We start from the raw sequence: 18878 nt of genomic DNA on the forward strand, positions 1-18878 counted from the left end.
GTCAAGGGTAGCGTGAGCAATACAACAGCATATTGAAATTGGCAGGAGTGTTCCTTTAAGTATCCCCGCTGTCAGCTTAGCCACAACAACTTTTGGGGGACATTTCACCCCCCATTCAAAATCCTGATTGCAAATGAGAAAATGATCAATGAATTGTGTTTTTGAGAGGTATTGAATTAAGCATCTGTCGTCACGAGGCCACAAGTGCAAGGAAGGACAGGAGTTAGGATAATGTAATTTTTAATTCAGAATTAATAATTCAGAATTAAATAGTTATGTCGAGCTTGCTTTGATCTGTCATTAAATACCAAATTAAGAGGTGTTTACATGCCGCTTCAAAGCGGAATTAAGCTTTATTCAGAATTAAAGTCATTTAATTTCGAATTAAATGTCTAGCAATTGAGTGGATCCTACTAAGTGCAGATGCGTAGACACACCTGGGGTGAGTGGGGTGTTGACACTGCTCCTATTCCCCTCCTCTTCATCCTCCTCCATCTCCTCCTCCTGCTGCTCTCCAGCTCTCCGTTCTCCGTTACTGGCTGTAGGGGTCTCCACCCTTGCCGCCGTCCTCTCCTCCTTTTTCAGCCCTCTCTTCTCCTCTTCTTCCTCCTCCTCCTCCTCCTCCCCTCCTCCGTCATTCTCTCCTCCCTCCGTCGCCTCGTCCTCGATCCTCATCCCTCCTTTCCCGGTGGCCTTTTTCTTCTTCTTCTTGGATTTCATCTGTTGCGCTCTTTTCCCTGCAGACGGGCACAGGAGATGGAGAATGTAAGCTAACGCTAGGGACCCATAGACGCGAATTTGGCCAAGCAAAGCGAACTTCGCCATTCATTCTATGAGGGAGGCGAAGGCAAGTGAACAGGAGCAAAATTATTCAACCAAGTTTAAGATTGTGTAAATGAGGAGCGAATTCCGCGTGCCGCTGCCAATCAAGTCAACAACACAAGTGTTTCATTCGTTTTGACTCGCCTCGAGAACCTGATGATGGCTGAGCTGTCAAAATGGAACACTGAATTTCGCCTCTCTTCGCCTCGCTCGTTTCGCCTGCTATGTGTCCCTAGTGCAATGATAGGAGTTTAGAGACAAGTGAGCCCTTTCAAAGCCTTTAGTTTATATTTTAGTTTATATTTTAACTTCATAGTGTGCGTATCATTTCTTAGCCACAGGTGTATGCATGTACTGTACGAGTGTAGTGTGTAGAAATATTTGTTACCTTTGTTTTTTGCACTCAAGTCCTTGTCATCCTGTGTGTGTGTGTCTTTCTTTTCACCTTTGGGTGGCTTGGTGTGTGTAATGTGTGTGTGTGTGTGTGTGTGCGCGAGTGCGCTAAACTGTTGTTCCCCTTTGGGTGGTTTTGTGTGTGTGAGACTCCTGGTCACTGGTGGGTTGGTGCATGTGTGTGTGTGTGTGTGTGTGTGTGTGTGTGTGTGTGTGCATTAGACCTCTCACCTTTGGGTGGCTTGGTGTTTTCCCGCTTGGCTGCATGCGTGCCGCACGTGTGTGTGTGTGTGTGTGTGTGTGTGTGTGTGTGTGTGTGTGTGTGTGTGTGTGTGTGTATGTATATATTAGACATCTCACCTTTGGGTGGCTTGGTGTGTGGTTGTGTGTGTGTGTGTGTGTGTGTGTGTGTGTGTGTGTGTGTGTTAGACATCTTGTCACCTTTTGGGCGGCTTAGTGTGTTCCTGTCTGGCTGCGCGTGCGCGTGTGTGTGTGTGTGTGTGTACATGTGTATTAGACATCTCGTCGTCACCTTTGGGTGGCTTGGTGTGTTCCTGTCTGGCCGTGCTCCACTCGTGTACGGTGAAGTCGTCTCCGCCTGTCCAGATCAGCAGGGGGTCCACTGGGGACCACTGCACACACAGCAGACGCCCCCTATGGCCCCTGTAGTTAGACAGAGGCTCCCCCTTCACCACATCCCACACCTGCACACACACACGCACACACATGTGATTAATATCTCCCCCTTCACAACATCCAACAGCAGACGCCCCCTATGGCCCCTGTAGTTAGACAGAGGCTCCCCCTTCACCACATCCCACACCTGCACACACACACACACACACACACACACACACACACACACACACACACACACACTGATTAATATCTCCCCCTTCACAACGTCCCACACCTGCGCACACACACACCTGCACACACACACACACACCTGCACACACACNCACACTATCTCCCCCTTCACAACATCGAACACCTGCGCACACACACACACACACACACACACACACACACACACACACACACACACACACAGTGATTAATAACTCCCCCCTTCAAAACATCCCCCACACAAATGTGAAATTGCCATTATTATTATTCAAATGGTTGTTGGGCTTTTCAGGCCTATATTTCGATATGACAGTACAGTATGAGAGATGACAGGAAGCCAAGACAGACAACAGGGTTTCCCACAGCACTATATTGCTAAGGCGGCCACCACCTTGACAAGAAACAACTACCACCTATCATCGACTTTCAAATGTCTTCGTCTTAACGTTTCCCAAACAGCATTGTTGACCTGCCCCCCTTTGTTTTGCTACAGGTTGATTGGTTCCTGACAAAGTGGGTGGAGTTTCCGTTTTTTTTGGGAGATCAGAAACAATATTTACATCGTAAATCTTGGCCTGACTAGAAGCAATGCCGAAGGTGTTGCGTCACTAAGAAGGCATGGCCTGGCTACCTACCACCTTGACTAGGCCCCTGAAAAGATAAAATATTTCATGTTGTTAATGTCATTTCTAAAAGGTGATTAGCAAAAAAAACACTCTTTTAACACCCCACCCACCACCTCGACTCACAAATATTCTGGGGAAACACTGGACAGAGAGGTGTGGCATGAATAAGTGGAAATGACCCAGGTCGGACTCGAACCCGTGTCCCCATGGGCATGCAATGAACAGGTCTTTGTGTGGATGTATGTGATATGGGATGTGTATACAGTATGTATGTGATTGTGTGTGTATACGTATGTACGCATGTGCCATTACACCCCCAGATGGTTAAGAGTGCATGGTGTTGTGCATGGTCACCTCTGCATCTGTGTGTGCATGCACACGTGTGACTTGATCCATCGTAGCCCCCGGTAGCCAATCGTGTGTGTGTGTGTGTAATATATTCACCTGTGCTGTGCCGTCGTAGCCCACGGTAGCCAGATGAGCATCATGATGAGGGCTCCAGTCCAGGCCTGTGATCTTGGCTGTGTGACCCTCCAGCCTTCGGTACGGCTCCGTGATGGTCACGGGACTCTCACCCGGGCTCTCTGACACACACACACACACACACACACACACACACACACACACACACACACACACACACACACACACACACACACGCACACACGCACACACACACACACACACACGCGCAACAAACGCAACACACACGCACACACACACATTAAATTATACAAGTGCACAAACACATCAGACCCAAACACGCACACACGCGCAAACACACACACACACACACCTCATCCGTGCATGAACACACAAACACGGCAGATCCAAACACGCATAGGGTTCTGTGTGACGAGTCGGAAAGTCACACCTTTTTTCCAACACCTCATCTTTTCACACCTTACATTTAGCACGCTTTGTGGTCAAGAGGCACATCCTGTTTTTTTACTTCAACGTCGTCAAAATAAAGTAAAACCTGTAACCTTTAAGCAACCAGTAACCTCTAAGTAACGTTGTGTAAAGCTTACTCAGAAGAGTGCAGACCTTCCGCCAAGAAGTTCCCCGTCAGAGTAACAAATGAGTAAGCAACAGGTGTTTACTGCCATTCTCCGCTATCTTTACTGACACGACGCGTTCTGACGGGACTAAATCTACCAGTATCGACAGCACTCTCCAACCTTAACCCCAAACCCCCTCCCAGGTGTCCTGTGGCAGTACTGATGATGCAGTGGAGGTCTTGTTACCCCATATTACCAAAAATCTTAACCCTCCCTGGTCCATGACAAGACCGCACTGATGATACAGTGGAACCCCACCCTTATGCATTACCTATATTAGTAATACTAGTAATTAGTAATTCTACCCTAATCCTAATCCTAACCCTAACCGTAGCAGTGGAGTGGAGTGGTGGTCTTAAAGGAACAGACCACCCTTTTTTGATTTTCACATATTTGCAGTATTTCCCAACATTATTCATGAATGTGCATATCATTTTCGTCTCAGTGTTTTCAGTACTTAGATTTATTGGATCAGAATTATTAGCATAGCTTAGCATAATCACTGGAAGTAACTGGTATCTTTAGCATCAAGCCACAAGTGGTCACTGGATGGAATTAAATTGCCGTTTTACACTCTGGTGAATTTTACATTAATTTTAAAATGGTTTATAAGTACATTTGATTGTGTTTTATTTTGTACCATAGACTTGCATTGCTATGCCTAATGTGGCTATACTGTTAAACGGGGCAATGCAAACACATAGACGAAAATTATATGCACATTCATAAATAATGCTTGGAAATACTGCACATATGTGAAAATCAAAAAAGGGTGGTCTGTTCCTTTAAGTTTGTGTTGCCATAGGGAGGGAAAGTAATCTCATCGCCCCCTGCTGGCAACGTTCCAACCCCCTGCAACAAATGAATGTTTTTTTTCTTTGAAAAATTACATCTCGGCCCTGACGACGAAGTAGAAGTAGTGGCAGTCATATTATGGGCATGTTGGCCCGTTTTATCGAATCAGGTGGTAAAATGTTCGGTTTTTCACTGATCTGAGCTGATTTTAATATTCTTTAAAAAGCTAATACAGAACTACACTGACTGGCATGTGTGGCTTGTTTACTCCATGTAATTAGCATAGCCAAATTAGCATAGCCAAACATGAGCCAGAGAGGTGGTTACTCGTCACCACAGAAGCCATCATATCTACTAGAGAATTTAAAACCATACCAAAATGATCGCGTGTATATATGTGTAATAAGAAGACAATGTGGAACTCATAGGATTACAAGAATGTGAAGATATGCGAAGAACTTGCGTTCGTTCGCGTTCATTTGTTTCTCTGTGTTGTCAACGAGGCGCGAAGCACAGCATGCTGGGAGCTGTAGTCCGTTTCCGACCAGATTGGCACAATTTCTATTTTTCTTAAAAGGGCAAAAAATGACTTAATATTTTCACAGGTAGTAGTTCATGCTATTGTGTACGCTGAAAAATGTGTCTGGTGTTATAGTTCCAAGTCATATCTTTGTGGGATTTTTTTTTAAAACTTGTCTATGGGAGTTTCAATAGGATCACCCTGGTGTTTGGAACGTAACCGCTAGGATCGCTGTTTTCCACTTTCCCTCCCAATACAAATTTTATGTCAATTATGTGCGCGGGAGAACATCTCACATAAGGTACAATATTGACAGAACCGTGAGCAACCGCGAGGGACAGTGCCGATCATGCCGTGGAGGTCGTGTTATCTCACATAACGATCCCCCGACAGTCCCGATGATGCTAAGGAGGTTGTTAGCCCATATAAAATAAAAACGTAACCAGTCCCCATTACTGACGCCCTGCCAGTACCGATGATGCTGTAGAGGTTGTTTTATCTCACAAAAGTGTAGCTGTAGAGGTCGTGTTAGTCAGGCCGGGAAAATGCTTGTTGCAGGACATGCATGCGCAAGCACATTTCTTGTATGAACGCGTTGCCATGTACATTTTATGTCAATTTTACTGATGCCATAACAGTGCCAATGATGCTGTGGAGGTTGTGCTAATTCACATAACTCCCATTAACTGATCACATGACGGTACCGATGGCGCTGTGGAGGTTGTGTACGTAGACGACAGCGTTGCTGGAGCCGGAGGCCAGCAGGGCATGCAGCTCGGGGGCGGTGGAGTGGGCGTGGTGCCAGCGCAGCGTGTTGATGATCTTATGGTGCTGCTCCACCACACACAGCTGACGCAGAGTGGGCGCCAGAAACACACCTATGGAGCTGAGGGTGGCAAAGAGAGAGAGAGAGAGAGGCAGAGAGAGAGAGGGAGAGAAGGAGAGAGAGACAGACAGACAGAGTCCAACAGAGATATAGGAAAGAAAGATTAAAAAAATATAATGTCAAGGAGAGAGAGAGAGAGAGAGGCAGAGAGAGAGAGGGAGAGAAGGAGATGAGAGAACGTAACTGTATCTATCCTGGGGTGCATTTCTGGAAAGCATAGTTGTTAGCGGTTAGCAACTTTGTTGGTTGCAATGCAATGTCCCATTGGCAACTACCTAAGTAGCTAGCGTAGTTAGCCACTACGCTTTCCAGAAATGCACCCCATCTTTGAGCTGAGAGCTAAACACACTTACACAGCGGGTCGTAGATACAGGCAATTAGACTCAATATCTAAACATGGACCAGCTGGTAGACATTCCCTCCAACTGGTGCAAACACACACTTGCGTGACTTAGACCAATTTAGAAACACAAAGCTTTGATGTCAGTTTGGGATTTTGGCAGATGTGGGAAATGGGAAAGTCCTACCTAAAGAGGCCCTGTTGTTAGGCTGGGGGGCAGGTTATATCAGGACATGATTATTCAGGGTGCCAGGGGGTATTCCAAAAGAAAGTGGTAAATCTGTTAACCCATTGATGCCTAAAACCTTTTCAAGAAAAGATACTCTCAGCCTATAAAAACTCACTCTGAAGAACATAAATGCCATAAATTGCATTTAAACGCCAAGATCCTCATCTTGCATTAGAATGTGTTAATTCAACTCTAACATGCAACATCCAGCATCAATGGGTTAATACATAGCTTATGAGAACATTGTATTATTGGCCCCAAAACTATTTGGCCCATCATTTTTAGCCTGTCCCCTGTGCAGACTAGTGAGTGACTTACCCATCTTCATTGCCAATGGCTAGCACCTTTCCATCTGGCTTCCAGCTGAAGTCAGTGTGCGGTGATAACTTGTGCTGTGAACACACACACACACACACACACACACACACACACACACACACACACACACACACACACACACACACACACACACACACACACACACACACACACACACACACACACACACACACACACACACACACACACACACACACACACACACACGATTCAATGATAATTCCTAGCTTGGAGGTCGATTTGCATGGTCATACTCAGAAAACAGCTCGAAGAACAGGAGAAAGATAAAGCTCAATCATTTAACTCAAGGAGACGTGTAAAAAGGGCTTATTTCCAGAAATGGTATGGTATCGCTTTAACTCCGTTGAATTATGTGAAGACAACATAGGCTTTCCAAGGCCTTATCAGAGGAAACATATGACTAATACTTTAAGGACCGGCGGTCACCCTGACCTCCTTCACCTCTGTGTTTCTGTGTCTCACCTTGATCTGGTTGGTGCTGCAGATGAGCTTGTCGATGTTGAGGGCGTCTGTCGTGAGCTTCCAGGGGTCGTGCTGGAGGATGATCCCCTCCCCTCCACAGCTGTACAGGCTGCAAGAGGGCTTGTCCCCACCTGCGGGAACCAATCAGAAACACACAGTCGACCCGGAGGTTTAAATAGGTCAACAAAAAAGGTTCCTGACTGCTCAAAAAATGGGTCATAATCAATTGTGCAGTCTGTCTTAAGAGAGCTTGTGCCCAACTACAGAACCAAACCCAGAACCCAGACACACAGTGCACCGAGAGGTGGATGCCAGTGTTTAAAAAAAACAAAAACAATAACAAACAAAAACAAAAAAAAAGGTTGCCAATTTCCAAAAAAATTGTCACAAATGTGTAACCTACAAAAAAGGTGACATAACAAAAATGTCTGCCGTTTTACAGCACAACACGAGAGTGTCTCGGAGATGTAGTAGAAGAAAATACACACTTCAGAGGGTGTTGAAGAAAATACAAAACGGCATGCAAGGACCCCAAAAGGAACTGAGAAAAAACGACACAAACGGTCTTCACCTTGCTTCACAAGGGTCTTCATTGACTTCACATGATGTACTGTGTACAGCAAAGGCATGCACATTCAGCATAAAGCAGTTCCATAGCCAAGGCAGCAAACAAAGAACACAGCTGCATATACTCCCATAGAATTTAAAGGAACAGTCCACCCATTTTTTATTTTAACATATGTGCAGTATTTCCAAGAACTCATCACTTGGATTAGTATTACAATTGCTTAGATTAGTACTACAATTGATAGCATTGCTCAGCATAATCACTGGAAGTGGATAGAACCATTAGCAAGTGATCACTGGATGGAACTAAATAGCCATTTTGCACTGGTGAATTTTACATTAATTTTAAAGAGGTTTATCAGTACTCCATAGTCAAGAAGAAGGATCACCACACACTGGTGGACTAAGTTTTTGCTGTTTTTATTTAGGTGAACAACGCGTTTCGCATTGTGCTTCGTCAGGTTCACTTTGACTTTTCACTTTTCAGGTTTATCAGTACATTTGATGTTTTTTTGTTGGTTCCATGGGCTTCCATTGCTACGCTTAATATGGCCATACTGTTAAACTAGGCATTGCAAACATATAGAGAAAAAAAACTATGTATTCTCACATTATACCAGGGCTTAACTACATATGATAAATTAACTGAAATGATGTGGACTGTTTCGTTAATATGCTCCCTTCATTAGATGTGTACTGTATTTGTTGGCATTGGTTTTATGCTCTACACTAAAAATCCGGAAACCTTCTGGTTTGTGTTTCCGACTTGGTACATACTACTCTACTACTAGACTCTAATAGTAGAGTAGTGTGTACCAAGTCTAAAACACAAACCTGAAGGTTTCCAGGCGTTTAGTAGTAACTAGAGTATAACTATCTCTGGCCTAAACCTTGTTGGATGCACTAGACACACTTCTGATACTACGCCAAGTCATGCTTAACCTTTTGCGTTTGAACACAGCCATGTTTAGGTTTTCGACGTGTAAATACGTCAGGAGTGATGGAAGGCTTACCGAAAGAGAGCGGTGGAAGGGGAGGGCCCCAGGCTATAGTGTAAACTGTTTTCTTGTGGTATGTACTTGAACTCTGTGGTGGCCTGAGAAAGAGAAGACAAGAGATGGAAATAACATGTGCACACGCATGGGCACACACACACACACGGGCAGATGCGCACACAAGATGAGACATATGAAATAATCTACCAATCAACATTCAGGAAACGAGTGAGATGACTATTAAGCCATCCATTCAACATACCAAAATAAAAAAATTAACCATGAGTATACGCAGTAACACCAACAAACTAATCCAGACACAGTCATTAGATTACAATATGTTCACGCTTCATGTTTTTAACTAGTGCTTTCTTTAAGATAGAATGATATCGATGTCAGAATAACAGTGTCAGTAGTGCAATGCATTATAAATAAGAATGCAAGTGAGTCAGGCAGCTGAGTTTCCATAATAAAGAATTTCGTCTTTCGTTTCCCCATTAAAACAGCATGACTGCAGGGGGTGGATGACTATCATGGGCTGCATTACATTACATCAATAATGACATTACATCCTCTGGCCCTGGGCGTAATTCATGTCACTGTTGGTTTTATTGTTGCTGGCAACAATGCAAGCAGGGCGGCACTTACTTGTTGGAGAAAACATCGTAAATGCCAACTTTCCCGTCGTCTGTTCCAAAGGCCAAGTGAGCTTCCTTAGTTGGATGCCATGCCAACTGCAGATGAAAGGGAGGGCAAATAATTGAGAAGACATACGCCATGTTAAACACTAGCACAGAGTTGTACACTAGCACCACAGGACCATTGCCATTTTTTCACACTGTGATGGAGTGCAGTCGCTAGGGTTGTTGGTGGACTCTGTCTGCCTGCCATACCTAGTGATGGAACAAACTGTAGGATGTGATTGGATATATAGTATAGGAAGTGATCCACAAAATAATCTAGGCCACATTGTAAAGTGAACATATCTCCCTTATTGTTGGTTTTAGTGCAAATGTTAAAGTGTGCAAATTACTAAAAAACACTTTAAGTGCTGGTTATCCAGACACCCAGTATATACTTGTATGCTTATTCCCTGAACCCTGTGTGGTCTAGCTACACCTTTCTATATTAGGCTTTGCTTTTTCAATCCAGCGTCCCAATAAACATCATTTCCCCATATGTACTAACACACTTGTGGCTGTGTCAGGTCATACATTTAAACTACAAATACTGCATTAAGTCCACTACACCAGACTCCTGTTTCTCTTATAACATTTCACTCTGCTTACTCCAGCACTTAACTGAGACGGATGTGTGCGTTTCTTTACAACAGATGTGTGTGTTTTAGTTCTACAAACATGTCAGGCCATGGCCACGGCCTTGTCCTTGTCCTTACAACTCACCGCTGTGACCTTGGACCGGATGCCTTGCCAGAAGACGCGTGTGTCATAGGCCCGGCCCAGGGCGAGGGTGTTCCATAGTCGGATCATGTTATCTCCGACCCCCACGGCCAGCATTCCGGAGGCTACGGGGGAGGCAGAGAGCGAGTATACGAACCCCCCCAGCGTGGGAAGGGACCAGCAGCACTCCAGCGTCGACAGGCTCCAGCATTTTATCTGAGGCAGATAAAATGGGTTTCAACATTTTTCTACGTTCTTCTGTTTTTTTTGTTTGTTACAGTATTGCATAAGCTTTCATACCTTATCTGGAGATAGGGGACACAAGAGCACCTATGAGACATTAAGCAGACTGACATCACTCCAGTCCCTTATCGGAGCTTTAGCAAAAACAAAACATGACTTTCTAGAAACGCTTTAGCACTTCATCTGAAATGGAGCTACACAAGAGCCCTGTTGAGACATTCTGTGCGTGTTCTCAATGTTGAGTTTCTTATGTAAGCACTAAATTTGGAACAGAGCAACTTAGGGACACAAGAACAACAAAAAAATCCACGTCACTGTTGCTGTTTTCCGTGTACTGTAAAGCTCCAACATTTAATCTGAGACGGAGTGAAGTATAAAGCTTTGCAATGTTTTGTGTAAGCAACAAACATTAGGCTACTCTCCATCCCTCATTTTTCTGATGGTCTATAGCATGCAAATAATAATAATAATAATAACAACACAGCGTGACTTGGCCGCTGCTTTTCTAAGAGGCGCGACACAGCTCAATCATAAAGCAAAACGTGGCAGCCGAGTCGCACTGTGTCGAGCTGTAGGCCTACCAGAAAACAGGCAGTGGAAGAGAGGCATTCGTTATTCATATGGTATTGGTTACAGTCCCTAGAGCAATATGTGGTTAGGTGCCTTGCAACATGATGTTTTGCATATTCTGACAATGGGGGAATGTGGGGAGCGGAGCATGAGTGAAGCTTTGTGTTGTATGTTGGATAATAGGCATAGCTGGGAAAAGGAGAGGGGTTGGTAGAACTATGGGGTGTGTTGTATGTAGAGGTAAGAAGTATGGGTGTTTATGTGTATGTGTATGTACTGTATATGTAAATGGTGCCTATGCATGTTTGTAATTGGATATGCGATATGAGTCACAAAAGGTCTGGCTAATGCTGAACCTGGGGCCTTCACTACAAAGCTGGTTCAGGAGTAAACCAGGTTAAGTTAAGAGGTAAAATCATCTAATAGAAGAGCCTGGAGTCCTAAGAAGATGAGTACTCCAGGCTCTTCTATACATGGATTCACCGTGTTTATCAACGCGGTATTGTGAGGAGGGGCAAGACACTGGCAGCCAACCACGTGAGCTAATTTTTTGACAGCGGTTTCCAACAATCAGAGGTTGAGTTGTGTGCGCAGCTAGGTTCGTGCTGTTAGGGGAAAACAAAAATGTAGAAGCCATGTATTAGATGATTTACCTGGTTTACTCCTGAACCAGCTTTGTAGTATTAGCCCATGATTTCTGATGTGAAAACAAATATCCCTAAGGGACAATAAATCTTGATAAAAGCGACATCAGTATCAGTGGAGTGTGGTAGGGAGTGGATGGGTGGGATTCGAACCTGCAACCCTCTGATCTAAAACCCATCTTGTTAACCACTAAGCCACGGCTGCCCGACTGCAAGAGCTGTTTACCTCGCGGTCCATGGAGGTGCTGATGAGCAGCTGAGTGCCGTCCACCTCGGTGGAGGACAGGTTGAAGACGATGCGGCTGTGGCTCGGGTTCGAGCCGTCCGCAGAGGTGCCCAGCAGACTCCACTTCTGCTTATCCGACTTGGCCAGGTCCCACAGCACCAACTCGCCTCTGTACCCGACACACACACACACACACACACGCACGCAGTAAAAATAAAAAGGGTTATGATGGCTGGTAACGAAAAGAATTACAGTTGTCCCTTCAGATTTCATACAGACACACACGCACGTACACATGCGCACACATGCACTGTAAAAATGATTTAACATACAGTACACACCATTTGTTAACATACACGCCACTTCTGTTGTAAGAAAAGGCTCACAGGGCTTGTATTTTCAAAAATAAAAAAAGTGTTCCCTCTGCTGTTCATGGGAGAAATTGCATGTTTTGTTGGGCTTGACAGGACATGAGAAGGATACAGCTGAAAGGGGGCAGTGCTTAGTTGCCATTGGGGGGGCATTAGCCCATTTAATATTTAATACCAAGGGGGGTGTTGTCAGGCTTATGATGAGGTTAAGGGGGGAGTTTGCTCCAAAAGGTTGAGAACCACTGTAGATGCAGAGTTTGACAAATACAGTAGATCGCCAATCACAATGTGCTTTACTGAAAAAAGTTAACCATTGCTTCCTTGAGCAAAAATTAAAGGAAGAAAATAAAATAGCTTCAAGACATTACGTATATTGCCCTTTTTGGGTCACGTAATGGCACGTGCCATTAGTTTACTCCGAGCATAAATGGACTCGCAGAGAGTAAAAACAAGCCTTTAGAGTGGCAATATTGAAACACCAATGGAATTACATTAGACACCTTCACTTTCAAAATGATAGGAAGTGTGACAAGGGGGTCTCTGTTTTGTTTGGACAGGCACCACATTGTGATTGATGCCAAGTATACCAACAGGGTAATAAACATGGTTTCATTTTGAGGATGTTTCTAAGTAGGCCTGCTGGCTCAGTCTATTCAACATCATTTGGACAAATACGAAAGTAAAAGTGTCTGGGTCTGACAGTCAGTGGTCAGAGTTCAAGGCCAGCTATGGGATTCACCCCTGTAGTCTTCCACACCCATTATCTTTAATGTCCTCCAGAGCCTTACTGGACTTCCATTTCAGATTTCTAAACTTCTTTCATTTCGGACGTTTTTGTAACTTAATTTGGGCTTTGTGTTCATGCTGAACGGATTTCTTCAGAATGTCCTATTTTGATGATAACTGGTGAACAGTATGCAACTAACACAAAAAAATCCCACTAAAAAAGTTTTTCTTTTTTCACATACAGAACACACACTCGCAAATGCAAAACACAAAAAGTTTCCACAGGCAGAACCAACAAACCATTACAGTAACATGAATGCACTAACACTAAGTAATATAGGGTCATTTCATGTGAAATCAGACATTCTGGGGCCTGATCAATCCGGATTTTAATACAGCTTAGTGTGCCTTTTTAGTGGCAGGTTCAAACCCCAGAACTGAATTTGCAGGAATCTGACACTAATATTGAGGGAGAAAGGGACTAGGAAGGTTTTAATTATGCGGGTAGGACACAATCCATTCACCCTTGATTACGTCCAATTTAAGTCAAAAAGAGAGGTTTTTATTTTGGTTGAAAGCTCTTTTCGGGCTCTATAAATTACACAAACAACATGGAATGCAACAGCTATCTGAGTATGAATTAAGAGATATTAAAATAGTCATGAACACTGAAATGATGGTGCTTGGTTTTTGAGTCATTTCAGAGATAATTTGACTTAAAGGTTGAAATTAGTTGTAATAAAGTAGTAATAGAGTAGTGTTAAGGAAGAGTACCCCATCTGAAAAAAGTACCGCACCTGGCACTCCTCCCAAAATGCTAATGCATGCAATGTGGAGTAATCTTCTCTAAAACAACTCATTTCAACCTTCAAGTCAAATCATTTCTGAAATGACTCAAGAACTAGACACCTATTCTTGTCATTGCATGCTAGGATTGGACAAGATTTTAAAATATAGCTTTTTTTATATTAAATTTTGAATACTTTAAAAGGGACACTGTGTGAGATTTTTAGCTGTTTATTTCCAGAATTCATGCTACCCACTAATGTTACCTTTTTCATGAATACTTACCACCACCATCAAATTCTAAGTATTCATTATGACTCGAAAAATTGCACTTTTCATACATGAAAAGGGGGATCTTCTCCATGGTCCGCCATTTTGAATTTCCAAAAATAGCCATTTTTTAGCTGCAAACCACTTACTTACTTGGACCACACCAGAAAATATTTGTTTATTACTTATTAAACCTTCATGTTAAGCTCAAATTTGGCAATAGGCAGCCCATTTTCAATGAGCAGCATAGTTGCAATACCTTTTTTGACCATTTCCTGCACAGTGTACCTTCAATATCTCATAATTCATACTCTAATAACTTTTGCATTCCATGTTGTTTGTGCAATTTGTAGAGCCAGAAAAGAGATTTCAAACAACATCAAAACTATCTCCCTGACTTATACTGACTGGCATAAGGATAAGTGTATAGTGCACTACTCTCTTAATTAAAACGTTCTCAGTCCGTTGCTCTCTTAACATTAGTTCCAGACTCATGCAAATGCAGTTCTGGAATTCCAACTTGCCATTAAAATGGCACACAAAGTTGTATTAACATCCAGATCGGTCGGGTTTTCACATGAAATACTTCTCCACTATGACAGTGCATAGGTCCATTTAGTAATACATCACGCCATTCTGATAACAGCTAATTATAACAGGGGTAGTGTCTTTTAAATAACAAAAATGGCATTAACTCTGCAGTATTTAAATGGGGCCAGCAGCAAAGTGTCTTGGGCCCAATGACTTACCCAAAGCAGCTGGATACCAGGTGTGTTGGCCGGCCCTTGGGCCAGTGGACGGTGAGCCAGATGCGCTCCTTCACACCTGGATCGACGGACATGCCGCGCCGCTTCAGAAAAGGCATTTTCAAGGTCATGACCCCTGTGTGGACAAGAGAAAAGGTCAAGGGCATTGACACAATGCTTTACATGTTCTGTGAATTCTACTGATCTTCTGGTGTGGTATTCTAAACAGAAAATCCAAGGAAAATGTACTCTAAACAAATGAACTAGTGCACACAATCAATTAATATTTGATTTACTGTAATGCACATTTTAGCAGAATTAAGTTTTTAAGAAACCAGCACACTTTCTCCTTATTGCAGAGGACCAATATTTGAGGGTAAGATGACACCAGAGGCGTACATAAACGGCTCTGGATGACACTGTACCACTACACCCTCTTGTGGTGAAAGTAAGGCACTGCAGGCCGCATACCCACACATTACTAAAGAAACCATTCTCACATACACTCACATTTCATTGGAGTCAGTCAAGATTTGTTACTTAAAAAATAGCCACACACAGACACCTGTTTTTCTATGCCTTTGATGGCCTTCCATTGACCCCACTAATCAAACTACAGCATTTAGTTACCCGTTAGTAAAGCAGTGTGTCTGCAGTAATACTTGTGTTACTTGTGCCGTCATTAAAGCAAAAAATAACTAAGAAAATAACATAACATAACATAACATAACCTCGCTCTCTCTCTTTCTCTCTCTTTCCCTCTTTCCCTCTCTCGCTCCCTCTCGTGTTGGTGCAAAACACACGATGCTTGTTGAGTGTCTCACCTTTCCCCCTGGCCGTGCTCCAGACGCGTAGGGTTTGGTCTCTGCTGCCCGAGGCCAGATAGCAGCCCTCCTCTCCCGCCTCTCCTGCATCTGACGGAGGGAGAGAGACACACGCACACAGGGTGCATTCCATTATCTTAACTCCCATCTTTGACCTGTGCTTGTGGCCTCGAGCCCCCAGTCCCCCCTATCAGCCTAGCCACAACGAAATTTTGTGGAACTTTTCCCCACTCAACATCCCATCTTGCGAGGTCATCACGAGGCCACAAGCACAAGGGAGGACAGAGGAGTTAGGATAGTGGAAAGAACAGAAACTGTTACACCACTGTGGGGAGCCACAGAGTATTCAAGTTTGGTCAGAGGACACGTTCAACTTCTTGGAAAAAATGAATGTCTTTGGGTGCGCGATAAAAGGTATCAACTTAAAGAAGAAAAATACGCACTCACAAACTACGTCTCATTATTTATTCATAGACTACCACCATGTCCACAAGCAAACGCGTGTCGGCTATCAAGCCTTCACCACGCACTGATGAAGGCTCGATAGCCGAAACGAGTTTGCTTGTGGACATGAAGGTAATCTATAAATAAATAATGAGACGTGGTTTGTGAGTGCAGATTTTTCTTCTTTATGTTTGAGCCACAGAGTATCCCAAAACATGACACAAACAGTCGTATTCCTTCTCGAATACATATGGTGGCACAAGAATATGGCATCTCAACAGCAGAATAAACAGCAAGAACATAATTTGTAATGCATCAATACAAAAAGCCAGATAATGTGCGAACATCAGTTAGCACAGCTACTGGACCAAACAGAAGATAACTGAAAGGAAATGATAAAGGCCCGCAACACTGCTCTATGCTCCCAAACAAAGATGCCATTAAACTTCAACACATTCATGCCAACTGGGAATGACAAACTGCCATTTTAATTAGGACGGCACAATATATCGAAAATGTATCGAAATCACGATATCAAGAGTGGCGATATGCGTATCGCGAAAATGACTTGAACAAGTTAACAAATTATCTTGAACAAGAAAAACATTTCTGTGCAGTCCAATCGCTTGCTGAATGTCAACAAATGCGCAAGAAGCCCGCCATGACCAAAGCCATGCCCCCCACACAGACCGACAAATTAGTGACAAGAAAAAACACTACTATATTTCTAAATATCGTTAAAATATTGTTATCGAGGTATTGAATGCCGTTATCACGAATCGATTTTTTTCTGATATTGTGCAGCCTTAATTTTAATATGTCAAAATCTGACTCATTCAGAGAAAGGTAGAAATCGCTGCAGAGTGGTGGACTTAGATTTGCCACATGGTCTATTTTCAGTGAACATGGCTTTCCCTATTGCATCATCAGATTTGCTGAGTGATCGCTGAATTATTTACTTCACTGGATATGCAGCACATTCTATGAACATATCTCAGAACAGGACATGTTTAATATTCTAAAAGTGCAACTGATACACACACTCTCTCTCTGTGTAAAACACACACACACACACACACACACACACACACACACACACACACACACACACACACACACACACACACACACACACACACACACACACACACACACACACACACACACACACACACACACACACACGCCTTGCAGCATTAAAAATCCTACATGTGAGCCTACAGTCAAAAAGAAAAAAAAAAAGAGTCGAAATCAAATTGCTAATTCAACACCAAACACCTGAAAGACAGGCAGCATCTTTTGGCTTTTCTTATCCTATGCATACTGTTACATTACAATACATTTAGCTGCAGAAGCCAAGCTTTTGACCAAAGCAACTGTAAGAACAGTACCTGCCACCTCTCCTCCCTCCTCAGGCCGACTGTACAAGCGGTCCTCCCCAGGCTGAGGGCACCATGCCAGGGCATGGATCTCGTCCTCGTGGCCCCGTAGCCGGTGGATCATGGCACCTTTCTTGCTGATGTCAATGACAGCCACCAGGCCGTCTTTGTATCTGTAGAGGAAAGTGTGTCAGGCAAGTTGTCATGAGACTACAGCATGGCAACATGTCATTCAACATAACTCACTACCCAACATCTGCAGTAAAATCCGGAAAACTTGTACTGCAAGTGTGTCTATTCATATGAAACGCAGGGGTGAAAGTGAGCATATCGTACTCTTTTTTATCATTATCACATGTATCTAATTTATGATTCATGACTAACAAACCAAAACCTCAAAGACAGTCAGACAGACACACACAATCTACCCACCCTTTAATTCATGACCCTAACACAACCTTCCTCATCTCAAATTCATTAATGGTATATGCGCCGCAGTAAGTGACGCGTTCATGTTTACCCGATGGCGACGTGGCTCTCGTGGTGTGGAGAGCATGACAGGCAGAAGATAGCCCGGGGCTGTGGCATGAAGCTGTGGACGTCATTGTTGTTGTGCCAGAAGCACATCACCACTCCTTTCTCGTCACCCGTCACCACCAACGTCCTCTCTTTCGGGGACCAGTCCAGGGCCGTGATTGTGTTCTGCAAGGACAGGGATCACTACTAGTCACCTAAGAACTCACAGCCCTCACCAGGCAAGAACAATGCTCAGTCGACAGGAGTAAACTTGTATTGTAGTCAACTGGCAGTCCCCATTATCACCAGCTTAAATTACAAGTGAAAGTAATGAGGATGCTAGGCGACTGGACTTCTTTTGGGAGGTTGAAAGATGTTCCATCCTTGTCACAAGGCTATTATTCCAAGTCCAACTGTTGCCTACGATAAGTACTTTGGTTACGTCATGTGGACGAATGAGAATATTTACAGACAGACAAGAATGTGCAACAGAGAATAGCAAATGCCTCTAATTGTTTTGAACACATGTGCTTTGTGGACGGGCCTACTTGAGATTACAAGCATGTGATGACAATTTAGCTTAACACAACAGAGGGGCTTACTTCATGGGCACTGTGCTCCGATATCACGACCCGTTTTTCGGTGTCCCATATTTTGACAGTCTTGTCATCAGATGTGCTGGCACAGATATTCTCTTCTCCCTCATGTGGACTGAAAACGAACCCCGACACTCTCTCCTTGTGACCAGACAGTTCGCCTAAATATAGGGGGAGAAACATCTATCAGTCTATCTTATTAATTTCAAGTATATCAGTTCATGCAATAGGT

At 43.6% G+C, this 18878-nt stretch overlaps 1 protein-coding gene across 1 annotated transcript in view; it reads right to left on the reverse strand.

The window, feature by feature from the left end:
• The window catches only part of gemin5 (gem (nuclear organelle) associated protein 5), a 39342-nt gene that overhangs the window by 20207 nt on the left and 257 nt on the right, over positions 1-18878 (reverse strand). The window contains exons 2-16 of the mRNA XM_063203660.1: positions 18653-18807; positions 18055-18236; positions 17547-17707; positions 15712-15801; positions 14891-15023; positions 11989-12157; positions 10309-10521; positions 9554-9639; positions 8924-9006; positions 7344-7474; positions 6840-6913; positions 5771-5952; positions 3135-3274; positions 1748-1919; positions 438-737 (exon numbers count right to left, since the gene is read on the reverse strand). Of these exons, the coding sequence (XP_063059730.1) occupies positions 438-737; positions 1748-1919; positions 3135-3274; positions 5771-5952; positions 6840-6913; positions 7344-7474; positions 8924-9006; positions 9554-9639; positions 10309-10521; positions 11989-12157; positions 14891-15023; positions 15712-15801; positions 17547-17707; positions 18055-18236; positions 18653-18807 (2271 nt within the window). The remainder of the gene's footprint in view (positions 1-437; positions 738-1747; positions 1920-3134; positions 3275-5770; positions 5953-6839; positions 6914-7343; positions 7475-8923; positions 9007-9553; positions 9640-10308; positions 10522-11988; positions 12158-14890; positions 15024-15711; positions 15802-17546; positions 17708-18054; positions 18237-18652; positions 18808-18878) is intronic.

Source organism: Engraulis encrasicolus, chromosome 7 (genome assembly GCF_034702125.1).
Source record: "Engraulis encrasicolus isolate BLACKSEA-1 chromosome 7, IST_EnEncr_1.0, whole genome shotgun sequence".
Classification (NCBI taxonomy): domain Eukaryota; kingdom Metazoa; phylum Chordata; class Actinopteri; order Clupeiformes; family Engraulidae; genus Engraulis; species Engraulis encrasicolus.